A 15385-nucleotide genomic window follows, 5' to 3' on the forward strand; every position below is an offset into this window, starting at 1 on the left:
AATCTCTCCCATATAGCGCCACCTCCAGGCCGATTTTTAAAAACACATTTTTGGACACTGCTCCTTCAGATTTTGCCCTAAAATCACGAAAATCACTACACAGTATGTCTACACTCATGTCATCAACATGGATCAAATAGGGCAAAACACATTTTTGCCCTATTTGTGGAGATAAGTGACCTACGGTCGCTTATCTCCCGATTAGGGAGTCTTACTGGTATACAGGGTATAAAGCTTTTGGAACAAATAGCAGCATTATTCTTTCTCAAAATGCATTTAAAGGTAGCAGCTCTGCTTTCATACTGTTTGTGCAGTAGGTCTAGATGTCAATCCATGGTTTGAAGTCCTTATAGTGGTTGTGTTTCTAGCCTTCTTTTGTCGCAACAGTTCACACATCTTGCTGATGTGTTCGCACATTGTTGTATTTCTCCCAGTATGAATGGGAGTTTTTCATCATTGGTCATGTTTTCAAACTCACTTCGGGTGTGTGTAATCTGTGGGAAGTATGTGTCTCTGATGTCTTGGTATAGTGGGCAGGTGGTTAGAAAGTGTAGTTCTCTTTCCACCACATTTTGTGTGCAGTGGGTGCATACTATCTTCCCTTGGGAGCGGAGTCTGTCTGTGGCGGCCTTTCTCTATTGAGGCTGTGTTCGCTGAGTCTGTACCTGTACCTTTTGGATCGTGTACTCTGCTCAGATATTCTGCTAATGTATATCCTCTTTTTAGTGCCAGATAGTATTCCATTTTGCTTTGGTTTTGGGTTGTCTCTTTCCAGTATGTTAGGTAGCTTTCTTACAGTGTTCCACTCAAACAGAGGAGGGCTGCTATTCTTGCGTTAGTAATCTGCCCTTAAATTGTTATATTCTAAGGCATGCTGCTTACGCCAATATACACTATGACTATAACAACAGTGGTTAGCTGAAAGGTTACTACACTTCTCCTATTCCCGATGAATAGGAGAAGTGTAGTGCAGCCCTTATACAGAATCAGCTATTTCCTGGTCTCCCATGTACAAATGGCAGCAGCAGAGAGGCTGACTGGAACCCCTGCAGTGGTGTACAACATTCTGATACAAGGGATTACATAATGAGTGGTTAAACATGATTAGCATGTTAAACAAAAATCTGGATCTGCCAGTCAGACCGCCGACCGGATGATGTCCTCAAACCCACAGGCGGTGGGCACCTGATGAAATACTGAGAGTCAAGCAGCCTCTCACACACACGCCACAGTCAACATCTAGACTCGGTAGCATCTCCCCCAAGCGGGGGCATGTCTCCATTCCGACATGTCGCCACTCCAACATTGACTTCTTATTGTCGGAGTGGCAACACTTCCATAGAGGTTAGGTTTAGGGTTAGGGTAAGAGATAGGGTTAGTGTCGGAAAGGAGACATGTCGGAATGGAGACATGTAACCCCCACAAGCTGTAAACAGGATGAGGAACAGGGGCTGAAGACTGAAGAGCTGACTGAACTTTTAAGGAGTAAAGGATTGGAGATATGCGGTCTACAGAAGCGCTGGCAGGTGCACAAGAAGGACAACAGAACTACAGAACAGAACTAGACTGCACTCTGTCGAGGTGCCAACTTGCTCCTTGTGCACTCATGGCCATACAGTATATGGCCTACTTGTGCGCCAGGCCGCCAGCAGAGCGCGCAAGTTCTGTGTTCGGTGCTGTTCGGTGCCATCTGTATGTACTGTATGTGGGTGGGCAAACACCTACACCAAACCTGTGGGAGGAGTAGTGCGGCAAAATAAAGTTTATCCAGAAAGATGGAAAGAATAAAGTCAGACTATTGTCTGGTTGCCCTGTTATCTTAAGACACCTTGTGTGCAGTTGAATGTGCGGACATGCATGTGTCTGTGTGTGAGTGCGTGTGTGCGCGAGTGTCTGCACATGTGTGTCACTCTGTGTATGCAGAGGTAGGGTTACATATATATGAATATATGAAGTGGAGAGGCTTGATTTACCAGGCTGGCCTCTGTGTTTAAAGTCACTGTGTGAAGATGAAGTACGAATGGAGACAGCTCAAGATAGATCCACAGCTACAGGGGCTATAGGCTATAGAAATCAAAGACAGATTCTATGCACTGCAATGCAATGCGTTGTGAGCTTGTAGCTATTTTCTCTCCCAGGCAGGGAGACATCAAATGTCTTGAGCATAAAAGGTTGGGAACCCTTGGTTTAGACAGATGCTAGATTTGATGTTTACCTGGTATCCTATAGTTTCTTTTAAGTTCTACATTTGTTTATTTACTTATGTGACCATTTACCCCGTTGTCTAGGGTTCATTATATCCTGAAGTCACATTTGTAAGTCACTCTGGATAAGAGCACCGAAGCAGAAGATTTGCCAAGATTTAACAAGAAAGTGAGCTTCCTCTGTCGGTTAATATTAAAATAAGAGTTAACTAGAAGCAGTGCTCTTCCGAGCACAGGTCTCCACCAGGTCAGGAAGGTTATTCTGGCCTCCTGGTGGCATTATAGGCCAATGTGAAAAGGGTGCCAGGTCTTCTTGGCCGCTTCACGGACGCTGCATGCATGATTTTGTTTCAAAAAATTGTTTTGCAAGTCGACCTGATGGTGGCGCTATAACAGGCAAATGTGAAAGGTCGGCATTTGTTACTTGACCTAGTCACGCTGGCTTCAGGATTTGATACATTTTGTTCAAAATGGACCAATCCTACAAACTTTGGAAGCCAATCTTAGCTTTTAGTGGGGGGCAGAGGTTCTGAATTGGCATCCAGGGAGTGTGTGTGCACAGTTTGGCCGAAACCAAGCCAACGGCGCCGGAGATTAGCTGGTAACGGACGGACGGACGGACGGACGGACGCACAAACGAACAGGGGTGAAAACATAGTCTCCCCGTGCCTTAGACAATAACTAGGCAAATTCCCTTATACTCAAAGAAATAGCAATGGCTTGCATGCTGCACCGGGACCCTGCCAAAACAACTTCCAGAAAGGAAATATGAAACTGAAAAGAGAGGAAAATATCCCATCATTAAAATTAATAACATCCCAAAGTCAGTCAGAAATGTAGTCCTATTCAAATGTCCTGAATGCATAGATAAAATGAGGAAATAATGTTTTATATAATTGTATTTTTTTTAATGGGGCTTTCTGGGTGGGTGGTGCTCCTGCACATTCAGCACTGCTGTACTTCTTGCATTACAGCGCACATACATTATAACAAATCAATTATTTTTAGAGCCGTCACCGGGGCTTTGCCAAGAGTTGTCCGGGATTATTACTGTATGTGAACCTCAGAAATACTCTGTCTTTGAAAATCCCCAAACTTTTTGTATTTCATCTAAACCTTTCAGATTGCTTTATCCATTATTGAAGCACATAAATAATTATACAGACAGAAAGAGAGATTCATATGATGAATAATTCCAGTTGAGCTGTGAAGCGGTTTTGTGTTGTGTCCCCATTGAAGTTGTCATCTAAAAATGAATAAATTTATGTTTTGTGGAGCTACACTTCTATGAGGGGACCCAAGAACCCAAGACTCCAGCGCCCGAGCTTTGGTGCTGTATGGCTTGTAGAGGTCCAGAGGGCTTTCCTGTCTTATATCTTTGAAACCTTCTAGGAATTCCGTACACTTTGATGAGATGTGACAGTGGGGGATGAAGCATTTCTTCCCAGGATGTTTCCTGGTGCATTCACTGTGGACACACGCTGTTAGTAATCACTGTAATGTGATTACTAAAGTGTGTCTTCACAGAGAATGCATGATATCTTTTTCTGATATAGTCTGAGATTATACGTACAACGATATTCTTTGTTAATGGTTGTAGAAGATGGTGATAACAATTCTACAGTACTTATAGGAATGATATGACACCACATTGCAACCTTATCTCCACCACTTAGTAAATTGAATATGGATGCTGGGGTTCAAGTGGTTGTTGAAGAGCAACACAAATAGTACCAGCTCTATAGTAACAGTGTGGTCTCTGGTCAAAATACAAACTGCAGTCCTGGCCAATTTCTGCACTCTGACGTCTCAGCTATGGAGGATAAAATGTATACACATTTTACTGCAGAATATAGTTTCTAAATACATTTTCCTGAGCGTTTTCCCTCTTCAGTGATGGGTCAGTCAGGTGTGAAGAGTGGGATTTACAGGTATGATAATGTTTGTTCTTTTGTTTATTTTTGTACAGTTGTATTTTATACTGTTACTTGATTTGGTCCAAATTGAACTGTGACAAGAGGAGATCCTCTTTTCTTTTCTTTTCTTTTCTTTTCTTGGTCAGTACTCAGTATTTATCACATGGCAACCTGGTCATTGTTTGCAGTGAAGGGCGAAAGTACATCAAAGTACAAATACTGGGTCGGGGGGAAAAAAGTACAATTATGCAGACAGATACAGGTACTCCATATACATATACTGTATATGTTGACAAAAGGGACACAGACAGAAGGGTACAACGGGTACTCTCTGACAAAGCCCTCGACACGGTTACTCAATATTATTACAGGAACCTGTAATAAGGAAAGCTAAGAAAATAATTGCTGACCCCTCCCATGTCCTGTATTCAGAATACAAACTGCTACCTCTGGCAGATGTTACAGAGTCCCAGTGAAAAATAAGAAAAGACATCTGAATAGATACAAATACTCATTTATTCCCATATCCGTTACTCTGTTGAAATCAGGCCGTTAGTAGGGTGTGTTGGCTCTATAATGTAGTGTAATGTAATGTAATGTATGCACTTTAACTGTATATCAGCACTGTGCGTTTTGCACTATTCTTTTTAATTTTCTTTCTTTCTGTATTTCTTGTTGTATGTCTGCATGTCCAAGACAAATTTCCCTCAGGACCTAATAAAATAATCTTGAATCTTGACAGCGCCCCGTTGCCAACAAAGGGCATTTCGGTATTGCATCTGAAATGGCTTGGAATTAGAGACAGACAGAACACGAAATTTAAATATCCGATATAATATATTGTTTAGGCTAAAACCAGTATAAAACCATATTATGGACCACTATTTATATAAAATATATATTTTGAAAAGCATGGTGGGGCCCCTTTAACCATAGTCAGTACCATAGTCAGCAGCACTACCATAGTCAGTATAGTCAGTACCACAGTCAGTACCATAGCCAGTACCATAGCCAGTACCATAGTCATTAACCATAGTCAGTACCATAGTCAGTACAATAGTCAGAACCATAGTCAGCACTGCGGTCAGGAGTCAGGACTACAGTCATTGACCATAGTACAGTACCATAGTCATTAACAGATAGTCAGCTCAACAGTCAATTTATATGCTCCCTCCATGTCCAACGTCAGAGAAAAAGATATTATAATAATCAAAAACACTAATGAAAATAGAGAATCAAGGTGATGTTTATTAATAAAATGTTTATTTTCACCCGTCCATAATTTTCTGTATACAAGAATGAGTAACAAAAGCCAAAAAAAGCAATCAATTTGAGCCTATTCTCTTAAAAAACGGTAAGGCATGTCTGCTTGTATAACCGTGAAACATCAATTCCCTCAAGAACTTTAAAGCAGCGAGCTCTGGCAACTCCGAATGTGCCCCTTACTTTTCTGTTTTTGCAAATCACGACAGTGCCACACTCACAGCATTATTTAGCAAAGGTGCAGCAAAGGATTAACATCAAACTGGAAAAGACCATGAATAACATATATTTTCTAAACATTTGTAAAAAAAAAAAAAAAAAAAAAAGGAAAAAAAGAAAAAGAAAACAAACAAAACCCCCCACCAACCATACAGTTTTCTACACCTTGTAGAATTTGAATAATTTCAGTTTACTTTAACAAACAACATTAAATAATTTAATAGACAAAATAGTATATTCCTTAGTGTAAGTGGGGCACCTGCACATTCAGATCATTTCTTTACCTATTTGGAGAAAGGAGAAATGTCAGCTTGGACCTGAGAAACCAAACCGAGACAGGACATGTATTTGCAGTGATATGAGCCCATTGCAAAAGTACTACTCAAGATAAGACTTTTTCTTTTTCAGTCAATTGCATTTCTGTTTTTGAAGGACACGGAAAAAAGGTGACCTGCAATCCAACATCATTCAAAACTCTTCTTCTCTGTGGAAACAGGCTCTCATGGGTGCATTTGACCTTTACGTGGCACACTCTTACCTACTGGGTTTCTCATTTCCAAAAGCGCCATGGTAGACTTTAAGCCTCACAGAGGAGCCGGATTGCTCAAGCAGAAAGAATGACAGCATCTGAAACAAAGTTGAACCACTGTGCTCGGTGCTCACCCATAATTACAAAACAATCTTCTTTTAGTTCAACGTGATGCTGGATCACTCCTAGCAAAAATGACTCCGATGAAATTCAATATGAGCTGCACTTTTTCTATTTATACAGTACATCTTGTTTTAAAACAACATGATGTCCATTTTGTGTGCAGTCAGACGTTTTGGCTTCTACCTTCCCCAGTATTGGCATGTTTGGCTGCACACAAAATGTTGTTTATAAAGATAAAAAAAAGAGAGATGAACATACTTTTTCCTGAGTGCGGATCATATTTAATTTTATTGGAGCAGACTGTAACAACCCAGTTAGGTGAAACACAGACTGTACCATCATGATGGTTCTCATTCACTTCATTTCAATTCCATGCTGCTACTTCCACTAAAATAACGGCGAATTCAATCGTTTTTCATTGCAATTCATAAAATAAATATCCGAATAACATTTTGAGGTTATCTTTTTTGTTTGTTTTACAAAAGGGCAAAGATCATATGAATGAACTTCTGAACCAATTAAATATTAATTATGTCAGAAGGAAGGGGAAGTTTTTTTTTACTAATTTCAAAATAAAAGTGCTGACAAAACATACTACATTCTTGTTTTGTTTTGAAAGACATACCATGTCAAGAATACATAGCTATATGGAACTGTAAACATCAATCTTTCAGAGTGCATGCTCTGACTGCTCTGCAGCTCCATCTAGCACACAGTAGCTTGATTTTTACATAAACCTTTGTGAGAGAACATAGCAAATTCAACTAAAGATTTCATGAAAAAAAAAGAAAAAAAAAACTAAAATAGGGGAATGGAAGAAAAATGCAAAAGAGGATTTTGTTTTGACATATTGTCCTTTAAGAAAATGGAAAACTAAATAAAAAACATTCACTTGAAAGGTTCAAGTTCATGTTTCAAGTACCCAAACGTTAGATCCCAAATGTGGCAATTGTAATGCCATGTTTTACTATTTATTGTATTAAACTTAAATCTTTTATATATTTTTCCTTTTCCTTTATTATTATACAATAGGCGATAACACAACTTTCAAAAACAAATAACGCTTATGCTAAAATGCAGCCACTGATAAAACAATAAAGTACGGTACCTTTCAGTGAAATAGGTACAATTTAATAAAAATAATGGTACAATACAATTGTACTGTACCAAATAATGGTACAATACAATTAAAAACTCTGAAAATATAAATATATATTTTTCTCTATATATGTAATTGTGTCCTGTAGGTCTCAAAGCACGTGGAACCAACAAAAGTAGTCTTTCAATACACTGATACTGTCTTGAGATCATCAAGTGTGCAATTATAGAGTGACTGCTCCCTATATGATGTGACTGAAGCAGGTGAACGCACAATTCAATTACTGCTGAGCCTGGATCAAAACCAATTACGACATTGCCATTCACACTCACACAATAAGACATACTACCTTCTCTCTGTGGGGGACTCAAAAATCAAAACCAATCACAATTTTCTTCTTGTAAAGAAAAGAGGGGGGGACCTTTTCATACGAGCATCTAAAGATGTGTGTCACTCTCCAAAAGGGAAGCATCTTGTTCAAAACCAGTTCTGGAATTATGGGAAAAGCCACATTTTCCTTGTTTTTTTCTTTTTTCTTTTTTAATATAAGGGATGTGAAAGCTGCTTCAGTGACGACACCAAGCAATCTTTGGGGGACAAGCAGGATGCAGAGCTGCACTTAGCCCTACTGTGAACCATTCTGGATGGGATTCAGGAGGTTCTACACGTCCAATGAGGGAACATCAACAGCATTAGAACTTGCTGTTCAATATACTTTTAGGTCCGAGTACACTGGTCCTTGATCAGGACTCATGCAGGTATTATCTCCATTGTGTCTGCAGTGCCAGGAGAGCGAGGGCTGTGGTTACCAGCAGCAGGGAGGGTCCAGGGGAAAACGACTTTCCGGCTGCCGCGGCGCGTACATCGCTGCGGTCTGCGCCGATCACGGGCGCCTCCGTACCGATTAAGACGGGCTCAGTGGTACAGCCATCAGAGCACCCACTGCCACTGCCGGAGCCACTCCCCTCATCGCCTGCAGTGACAAAATGGATGAATGAATATGCACAGCCACCGACTTAACAAAGCAACAGTAAAAAACAACAGAGGGAACGGCGGTAAGTCATGAAACGCAATATATAACGTTTTATGTCAGCACAGCAGTCTGTATACACAGAGTCTATCTGCAGCAGGATATTACAAACACAAATCACCACACCAAGGAGATTCTCTCTCTTTTTAAGATGTTTTTGGGGCTTTTTCTGCCTTGGGCTTTATTGATAGTACACAGTGAGGAGAGACGGGAAACAGGGAGAGAGAATCTGGGAGTGACAGCCACTCCGAAACTAACAGGATTCTCTGAAGGGAAAGCATGGCGTTACAAGGACAGTGTGCTGTCAATGGTGGGAAAAGTATTCAGTATCAATACTGCAATATAGAAATACCCTGTTAGTCCTGAATTTAAAAAAGTACTGAATAAAAGTATGAAAAGTATGAAAGTATTGGCATCAAAATGTACTCTAAGATCTACAAGCTCACATCGCATATGTATGTTTTATAATATTATAATTTATATCTGCAAAGGAACTAGTAACTAAATGTTTTCAAATAATTGTAGTGTAGTAAAAGTAAAAAATGTGGATCCGAGATGTAGTGGAGTAGAAGTAAAAGTATTGGGAATTGGGAATACTCCAGTAATGTACAAATACCTCAAAACTGTATTTAAGTACAGTACTTGAGTAAATGTGTATAGTAGTTACTTCACACCACTATGTACGGTAGGCTGTCTTTCTGAGCTTATAGGCGTGTCATCTGTTTCAATTCAATTTAATTTTCATGCTTTAATGGCATGAAAGTGTGTGTAAATGCACACAGGTAAGGAAGTATATAATTGTGTGCGTTTATGCCTGAGCGGCATAGCTCAGGGGTAGAGAAACCGCTATTAGAGCACGAAGGGTTCCCGAAGGGTTCCCAGTTCGAATCCGGGCTCCCGCTGAGTTAATGTGGAAGAGTACCTTTTACCATTTACCATTTATAAGGGCCCAAAACATATTTTTATTGTTTTATTCAAATTAAGACAAGGCTGATGCACACCTCAAAGGTTAGTGACAGGTGCGCAGGACAAAAATGCATATATTCAAAAGGGGGATCTATGATAATACAATCTAAGAAAAGTGTGCAAAAATAAATAAATAAAAGTTCTTGAAAGTGTACGGCGGGTTCTTTTTTGATTGTTTTATTCTAAAAACAATAAAAACTGAAATTGACAAAAAGCTTATCTGATTCGGTTGTGATATTTCATTTTTGAAAGGCATTATTATGCAGTACAGTATGCACAGTAGTTGTCTCTGCACCACTCCCAAATATATCAGAAAACTTACTAGAGTCCTGAAAGTAGATATCATTTCCATTGTAGGCGTTCCTCAGCTTGTTGGTCATTACACGGAGAGCCATGATCTGCTGTCGAATCAGCGTGTCTGGCCTGGTGATGTCTACCTCAACCTCTGGGTTGTTGAGCTGGTTGGTCAGACCTTCTTTCACCACTTCGGGGAAATATCTGACCAGGATGAAATCAGAAGCATACATGTGTCAAGTAACATTGATGGTTGCTGCTGCACATGTTTTTCATGCTGGACAAATCAACGGCCACACACAGTACTCTCTAATCTGCTAATTACAAAGTCGCAACAATATAAAAAATATGTGCGGCTTTTTTGGAGAACAGACTACCATTGTCCATTTATTGTCACAGTGATGATACCAAATTTGTCATCCTTGAAACAATGCTTTCTTGTGGTGCCGTCTGGTGTGACACAAAAGATAGAATTCAGCCAGCGACTGGCATCAGTGACAGTGGATGGTATATCAAGTCACAGTGGTTAGGTCAAGGTTCAGACCTGTGATGGAGAGTCTTTGAACATGACACTGCACCCGTACTTGCTGCAGAGGTACCGCAAATGTGTACCGCAAATATCGAGAACCACTACCCTACACTACAGTACAAGTGCTACAAGTCCTACAGTCTCAACATTGCTATATTGCTTGTTTCTTTTTCTTTACAAAGGTAATTTCTATTATATAATCTGCATTGCATCATTTTCTAAAATGAAATTCACCACCACACCTCCTCTATTGGAGCTATACCCAATCACAAGAGGAAATGTTGCCCTTTTGTTTGTATAATGTATATATCACAATGATATCCTTGCCTGAGCCAGGGAGAAAGTCAACCTGTTTCATTGCAATTGTAAGCAGTATTTATTGGCCATTATTTAACCAACAGAACCACAGTAACATTTTTACAGAGAGGACATATTTTTTTACTGAGAACATTCTGTGCCTGGGTTTGGGGGAATCAGCTGTTATCATGATGATACTGTTCTTCGCTGAGCTGATTGTCATCCATTTTTTATTATTGCTGGGCGGTCAACAAAGATTTAGCGCGGCACTCAAGGAGAGGTATTGGCATAAACATGAAAATGTAAATGTATTTTATTGCACCATCTGGTGATTAAGTTACTTGGAAAGGACCACCGAGGTGGCCTTAATCCTATTTTCTGCCAGCATTTCTAGTTCACTGTCAGGTATGGATAGAGATATCATTAGCATGGCCTTGCTTCAACTGTACTCTACACACTTTGGTCAGAATTAGGAACTCTACACGGTCCTCTGGGTACATGAGACACTATTTAGAGCACATGGGGACTTGCCTTGCATAAGCTGTGTCCATTGTGCTTATATAGAGAGCATTAATCTGGTAACTCGGTGGGTTGCTAGTTCTATAATCCCCAGCAGGCAGAAGGTGATAAGTGAAAATCTGGAGTAGATTTCCTCTGGGGTATTATTGAGTGGTTAAAGTTCTTTTCACCTGCCCTTGGTGTGACTGTTCCAGCACTGCTCCTCGTCTGATTCAGTCAGCTTGCCCATGGTACAGATCTCATCTGGCAGGTTGGACCAGAACCTCTTGGACTCCTTCAGTTGATCTTTGATTTCAATCACCTGTAGTGTAGTAGGACAAATACAGCAATGCTATAGGTTGATAGGCTTTAGGATTAGAATGCTGCACAATGTTGACGTGCACTGTACTGTAGGCTAGTGCAGGGGTCCTTGGAGTTACTACAGGGCGGCCGCCAAATATTTGTGATAGGATCGTTCTTTTAAATTAACTACTTGAACCCTTGCATCCCTAATCTGGGGAGAATTTTAGCCAAAAATAGCAGATCTACTGCGAGGCGTTGTGAGCTTGTAGATCAGCTATTTTCGGCAAATAGGTTTGGTGTAGAGGTAAAAAAAGAGCAGACCAATTACAGAGTGAATGGTCAAGTTAACTAAAAACACGAATCCAACATAGACAGATGACAGTGCTGTCAAACAAGTCTATGAATCTATCTATGAAATCGATGAAAATCTGCATCACACATTTATACAATAGAGGGGGTCCCTACTTCATCTCTCTCTCAGCAAAGGGGTCCTTGGCCTGAAAACGTTGAAGACCCCTGGGCTAGTGGTTACTGACCAGACAGTAATGTATAGTAGACTGGGATCATGTTGCTTTGCAGTTTGCATATCTGGTCTACAGCAGATACATGGCGTGCATTCATGTACGGTATAAGTGTGTGGAAATTGACACAAAGATATCCATACAGCTTCTAGAAACAGAAATCTACAGTACATACAAATAAGAAAAAATATACAAACAAGAGCATAACAATATCTTTTTATAATAGAAAGTCAATGATGGCTACTGGCTACTAATACTATTACAGCAAACAAAAGTTGTAATAGTTACGCTATTCATTTCCATTAATAGAGTGTCTTTTAATGACATCTTTCAAGGTTAATCATGTACATAATATACACTACTCATACAGGTATAGCAGCGGTATACTGTGCAACAGTAATAATAACTAGTAAGACGCCTGCAGGGCGACAAGCGCGCCATACGTGATGTGGACATCAGGTATGTGGACATCAGAGATCGGATCTCCATATATGGGCATAAAATGGATTTGTTTCCCCTGGCATCACAGGGATCTCTCTAACAGGGAATCATGATGACATCAGGGAACTCCATATCGGGATTCTGTTAGTGTGACATCACAGTGACATCAGAGCATGATGTCAGAGCGGCAAACCCATAGACCGCAAAAATGTGTACACGTCTACACGGACGGACGGACACGGACACGGACAAGCTGTGACGTTTCTCATAGTAAACTGCGACCTTCGGTCACAATAATACTGGGTTTCAAGAAACTAAAGAACAAGACAGATAAGACAATATTTAAGAAATAAGGTTAGAAAGTAATATAATAGTATTATAATAGTGTGGTAGTATAATAATATGAATGTACATCCAAAATGTTTAGCTGGTCTGCACTGTATTCTTATGTGATTTTTTGTTTGTTTTTGTTTTTGTTTATCTGGCATGTGGTTTCATTCCACATTGATTCCATCTGGCCATGGCTGGAGAGGTTTAGAGACGGCGACCAGAAAACAAGACAGCACATGATGACCGAGAGCAGTCATGGTAACAGGAGGATGCAGTGGGATGGTGTGGTTTGGTGGTTTCATGTAATCTGAACTTTCATTGTGTTCTATTATCGACAATTATACAGTAGTGATGCTAAAGGCTTCACCTTTAATACAGTATTCATGGGTAAGTCAGATGTGTGTGGGAAATGTAATTAATTTAACCAAAGCTAATTGTTCTGGAAGACTGTGTGGATCATATTGGAATGTGATGACAATTGACATGAACACTGCCCAGACTTTTATCTGGATGGCAATTAGAACTTCTATACTGCTTCTATACTTCTATACTGAGCTGCATATCTGGTACCACTTAAACCCTCTAGAACTGGTAAAATGGACCTGGAAATAACGTACTTGATACAGTCTTTTTTATCACTCTCCAAAAATAGCCGATCTACATGCTCACAACGCGTTGCAACGTCGTGAGCTTATAGATGTGCTATTTTTGCCCGAATGTTCTGTCCCAGGATAATGAATGTTGGGAATGTCGAGATAATATCATAAATCACAATTTCTTTGGTCACAAAAATCATGACATGACTATGACATTTTCATATCGTCTCATCCCTACGTTGTAGCCTAATAAACTACTGCTGTAAGTGAAGACTTCAGTTCCATTTTTTCTTCAGGTTTTTTAAAATAGACATTTCAGTAGTGGCAGTGTTACTGAGTGAAATGTACTTAAAAATGTAAATTTCAACTGAAAATGTTTGCAGTGATCATACAGTGCAGTAAAATGTAACTGAGCAGCAGGGACCACCCAAATGTTCTTTTGTTGTGTGCAAGCCACCCCGAAAAAATTGGCCGCAGTACTAAATGTTCTGGGCTTAGCCCCAGACCTTGTCCACTCCATCCTGTATACTGGCTGTGTGCATCAATTGTACTGTTGGTCAGTGACATTCTGTGGCCAAAGAAAACCAATGGGGACGTCAAAATCTCAAGGCAAACCTTAGCAAAAATACATGATCTGCAAAACTGTCTCTATTGTTGAATATCTATGGGGGAAAAAAAAAAAAAATATATATTGTTATATTGTTTTTGTTTTCTACGAACTCGTAATCTTGGCACGACTGAAAAAGCGGTATTAAGGGCTTTGCACACAGGCCCGTTGCGTTTTTTCCGTTTGCTGCATGATTAAAACGCATTGGATTTGGTGTGCAATGTAGTGCAGAATCCTCACTGTGGATCTGAAAAGGAGTCATAAAAGGAGTCAATGAGTTTTTACCGCATGCGAAAAGACGCACAAATCGAACTGGGTTCAATCGCTTAGAAAACGCACTGCCGCAGCCAGCAAATTCGGAGCAGGTGTGCATGCGGTCATAGAGAATCATTGGTTTCGTAAAAAAAAAGAAAAAAGAAAGTCTGTTTTTTCCGTGCGAAAATTCGCACCTGTCTGCAAATACAGAGAATTGTCTGAAAATTAACGGTTGAAATAAATAAAAATAAAATAAAAAATAAACTAAATCTAGAATACTGGTACAGATTTTCAAAACAAGGGCGATGTACAGAGTTGTAATAACTACAGAGATATAAAGCTGAGTAGCCACAGCGTGAAGCTATGGGAAAGAGTAGTGGGAGCTAGGCTAAGAGGAGAGGTGACAATCAACGAGCAGCAGTAGCCTCTATGTCAGGGAAGAGCATCACAGACGCACTGTTTGCCCTGAGAGTCTTATTGGACAAGTAAAGGCCAGAAGGAGTTACAGTACACTGTGTCTTCAAGGACCGAGGAAAAGCCTGATGATAGGGTGCCAAGAAGGACACTTGGTATTGCATTTGTTCTTCTTGAATTGTGTCAAAATGGTGCTCCTACAAAATGAGGATAGCGTGACAATAGTGAGGAGTGGGGTAGGAGTGACAGATGGTTTCGACGTGGGGTGGGCCTACACCAAGGATCGGCTCTGAGCCCTTTCTTGTTTGCATTGGTAATGGACAGGTTGACAGATGAAGTCAGGCAGGAGGCACTGTGGATTATGATGTTCGCAGACGACATTGTGGATATGTACTGAGACAAGGGAACAGGTTGAAGAGAGTCTGGAAAGGTGGAGGCATGCACTAGTGAGAAGAGGAATGAAAGTCAGCAGGAGTAAGACCGAATATGTGTGTCTGGACGAGAGACAGAGAGAGGACAGTGGAACAATGAGGATGCAAGGAGTAGAGGTGGAGAAGGTGAAGGCGTTTAAATAACTAGGGTCAACTTTCCAAATAATGGGGAGTGTGGAAGAGAGGTGAAGAAGAGAGTGCAGGTAGGGTGGAACAGATGGAGGAAAGTGTCAGGAGTGATTTGTGACAGAAAGGTACCAGCAAGAGTGAGAGGGAAGATTTATAAGACAGCAGTGAGACCAGCTATGCTGTATACGGCAGGGGTCTTCAACAGGGGGTCCGGGACCCCTAGGGGGTCCTCCAAATCTTTGTGTGATAGGAACTTTATTTTTTCTACACAAACCACTTGAACTCTGGTGTCCCTATTCTGTGTCAAAAAATAGCCGTTCTACAAGCTCACTTGTGAGATCTGCTATTCTTGGCAAAGAGGTTTGGTGTAGAGGGAAAAAAAGAGTGGACT

The 15385-nt window shown here is 40.4% G+C and overlaps 1 protein-coding gene across 1 annotated transcript in view; it reads right to left on the reverse strand.

The window, feature by feature from the left end:
- Positions 1-8114: 8114 nt before the first annotated feature.
- Positions 8115-15385, reverse strand: part of gpc6a (glypican 6a) — a gene marked incomplete at both ends in the record, with an annotated part of 199632 nt that continues 192361 nt past the window's right edge. Inside the window, 3 exons of the mRNA XM_080729744.1 lie at positions 8115-8326; positions 9672-9847; positions 11159-11289. Of these exons, the coding sequence (XP_080585870.1) occupies positions 8115-8326; positions 9672-9847; positions 11159-11289 (519 nt within the window). The remainder of the gene's footprint in view (positions 8327-9671; positions 9848-11158; positions 11290-15385) is intronic.

Source organism: Nannobrachium achirus, assembly GCF_963921795.1.
Source record: "Nannobrachium achirus genome assembly, chromosome: 7".
Lineage (NCBI taxonomy): Eukaryota > Metazoa > Chordata > Actinopteri > Myctophiformes > Myctophidae > Nannobrachium > Nannobrachium achirus.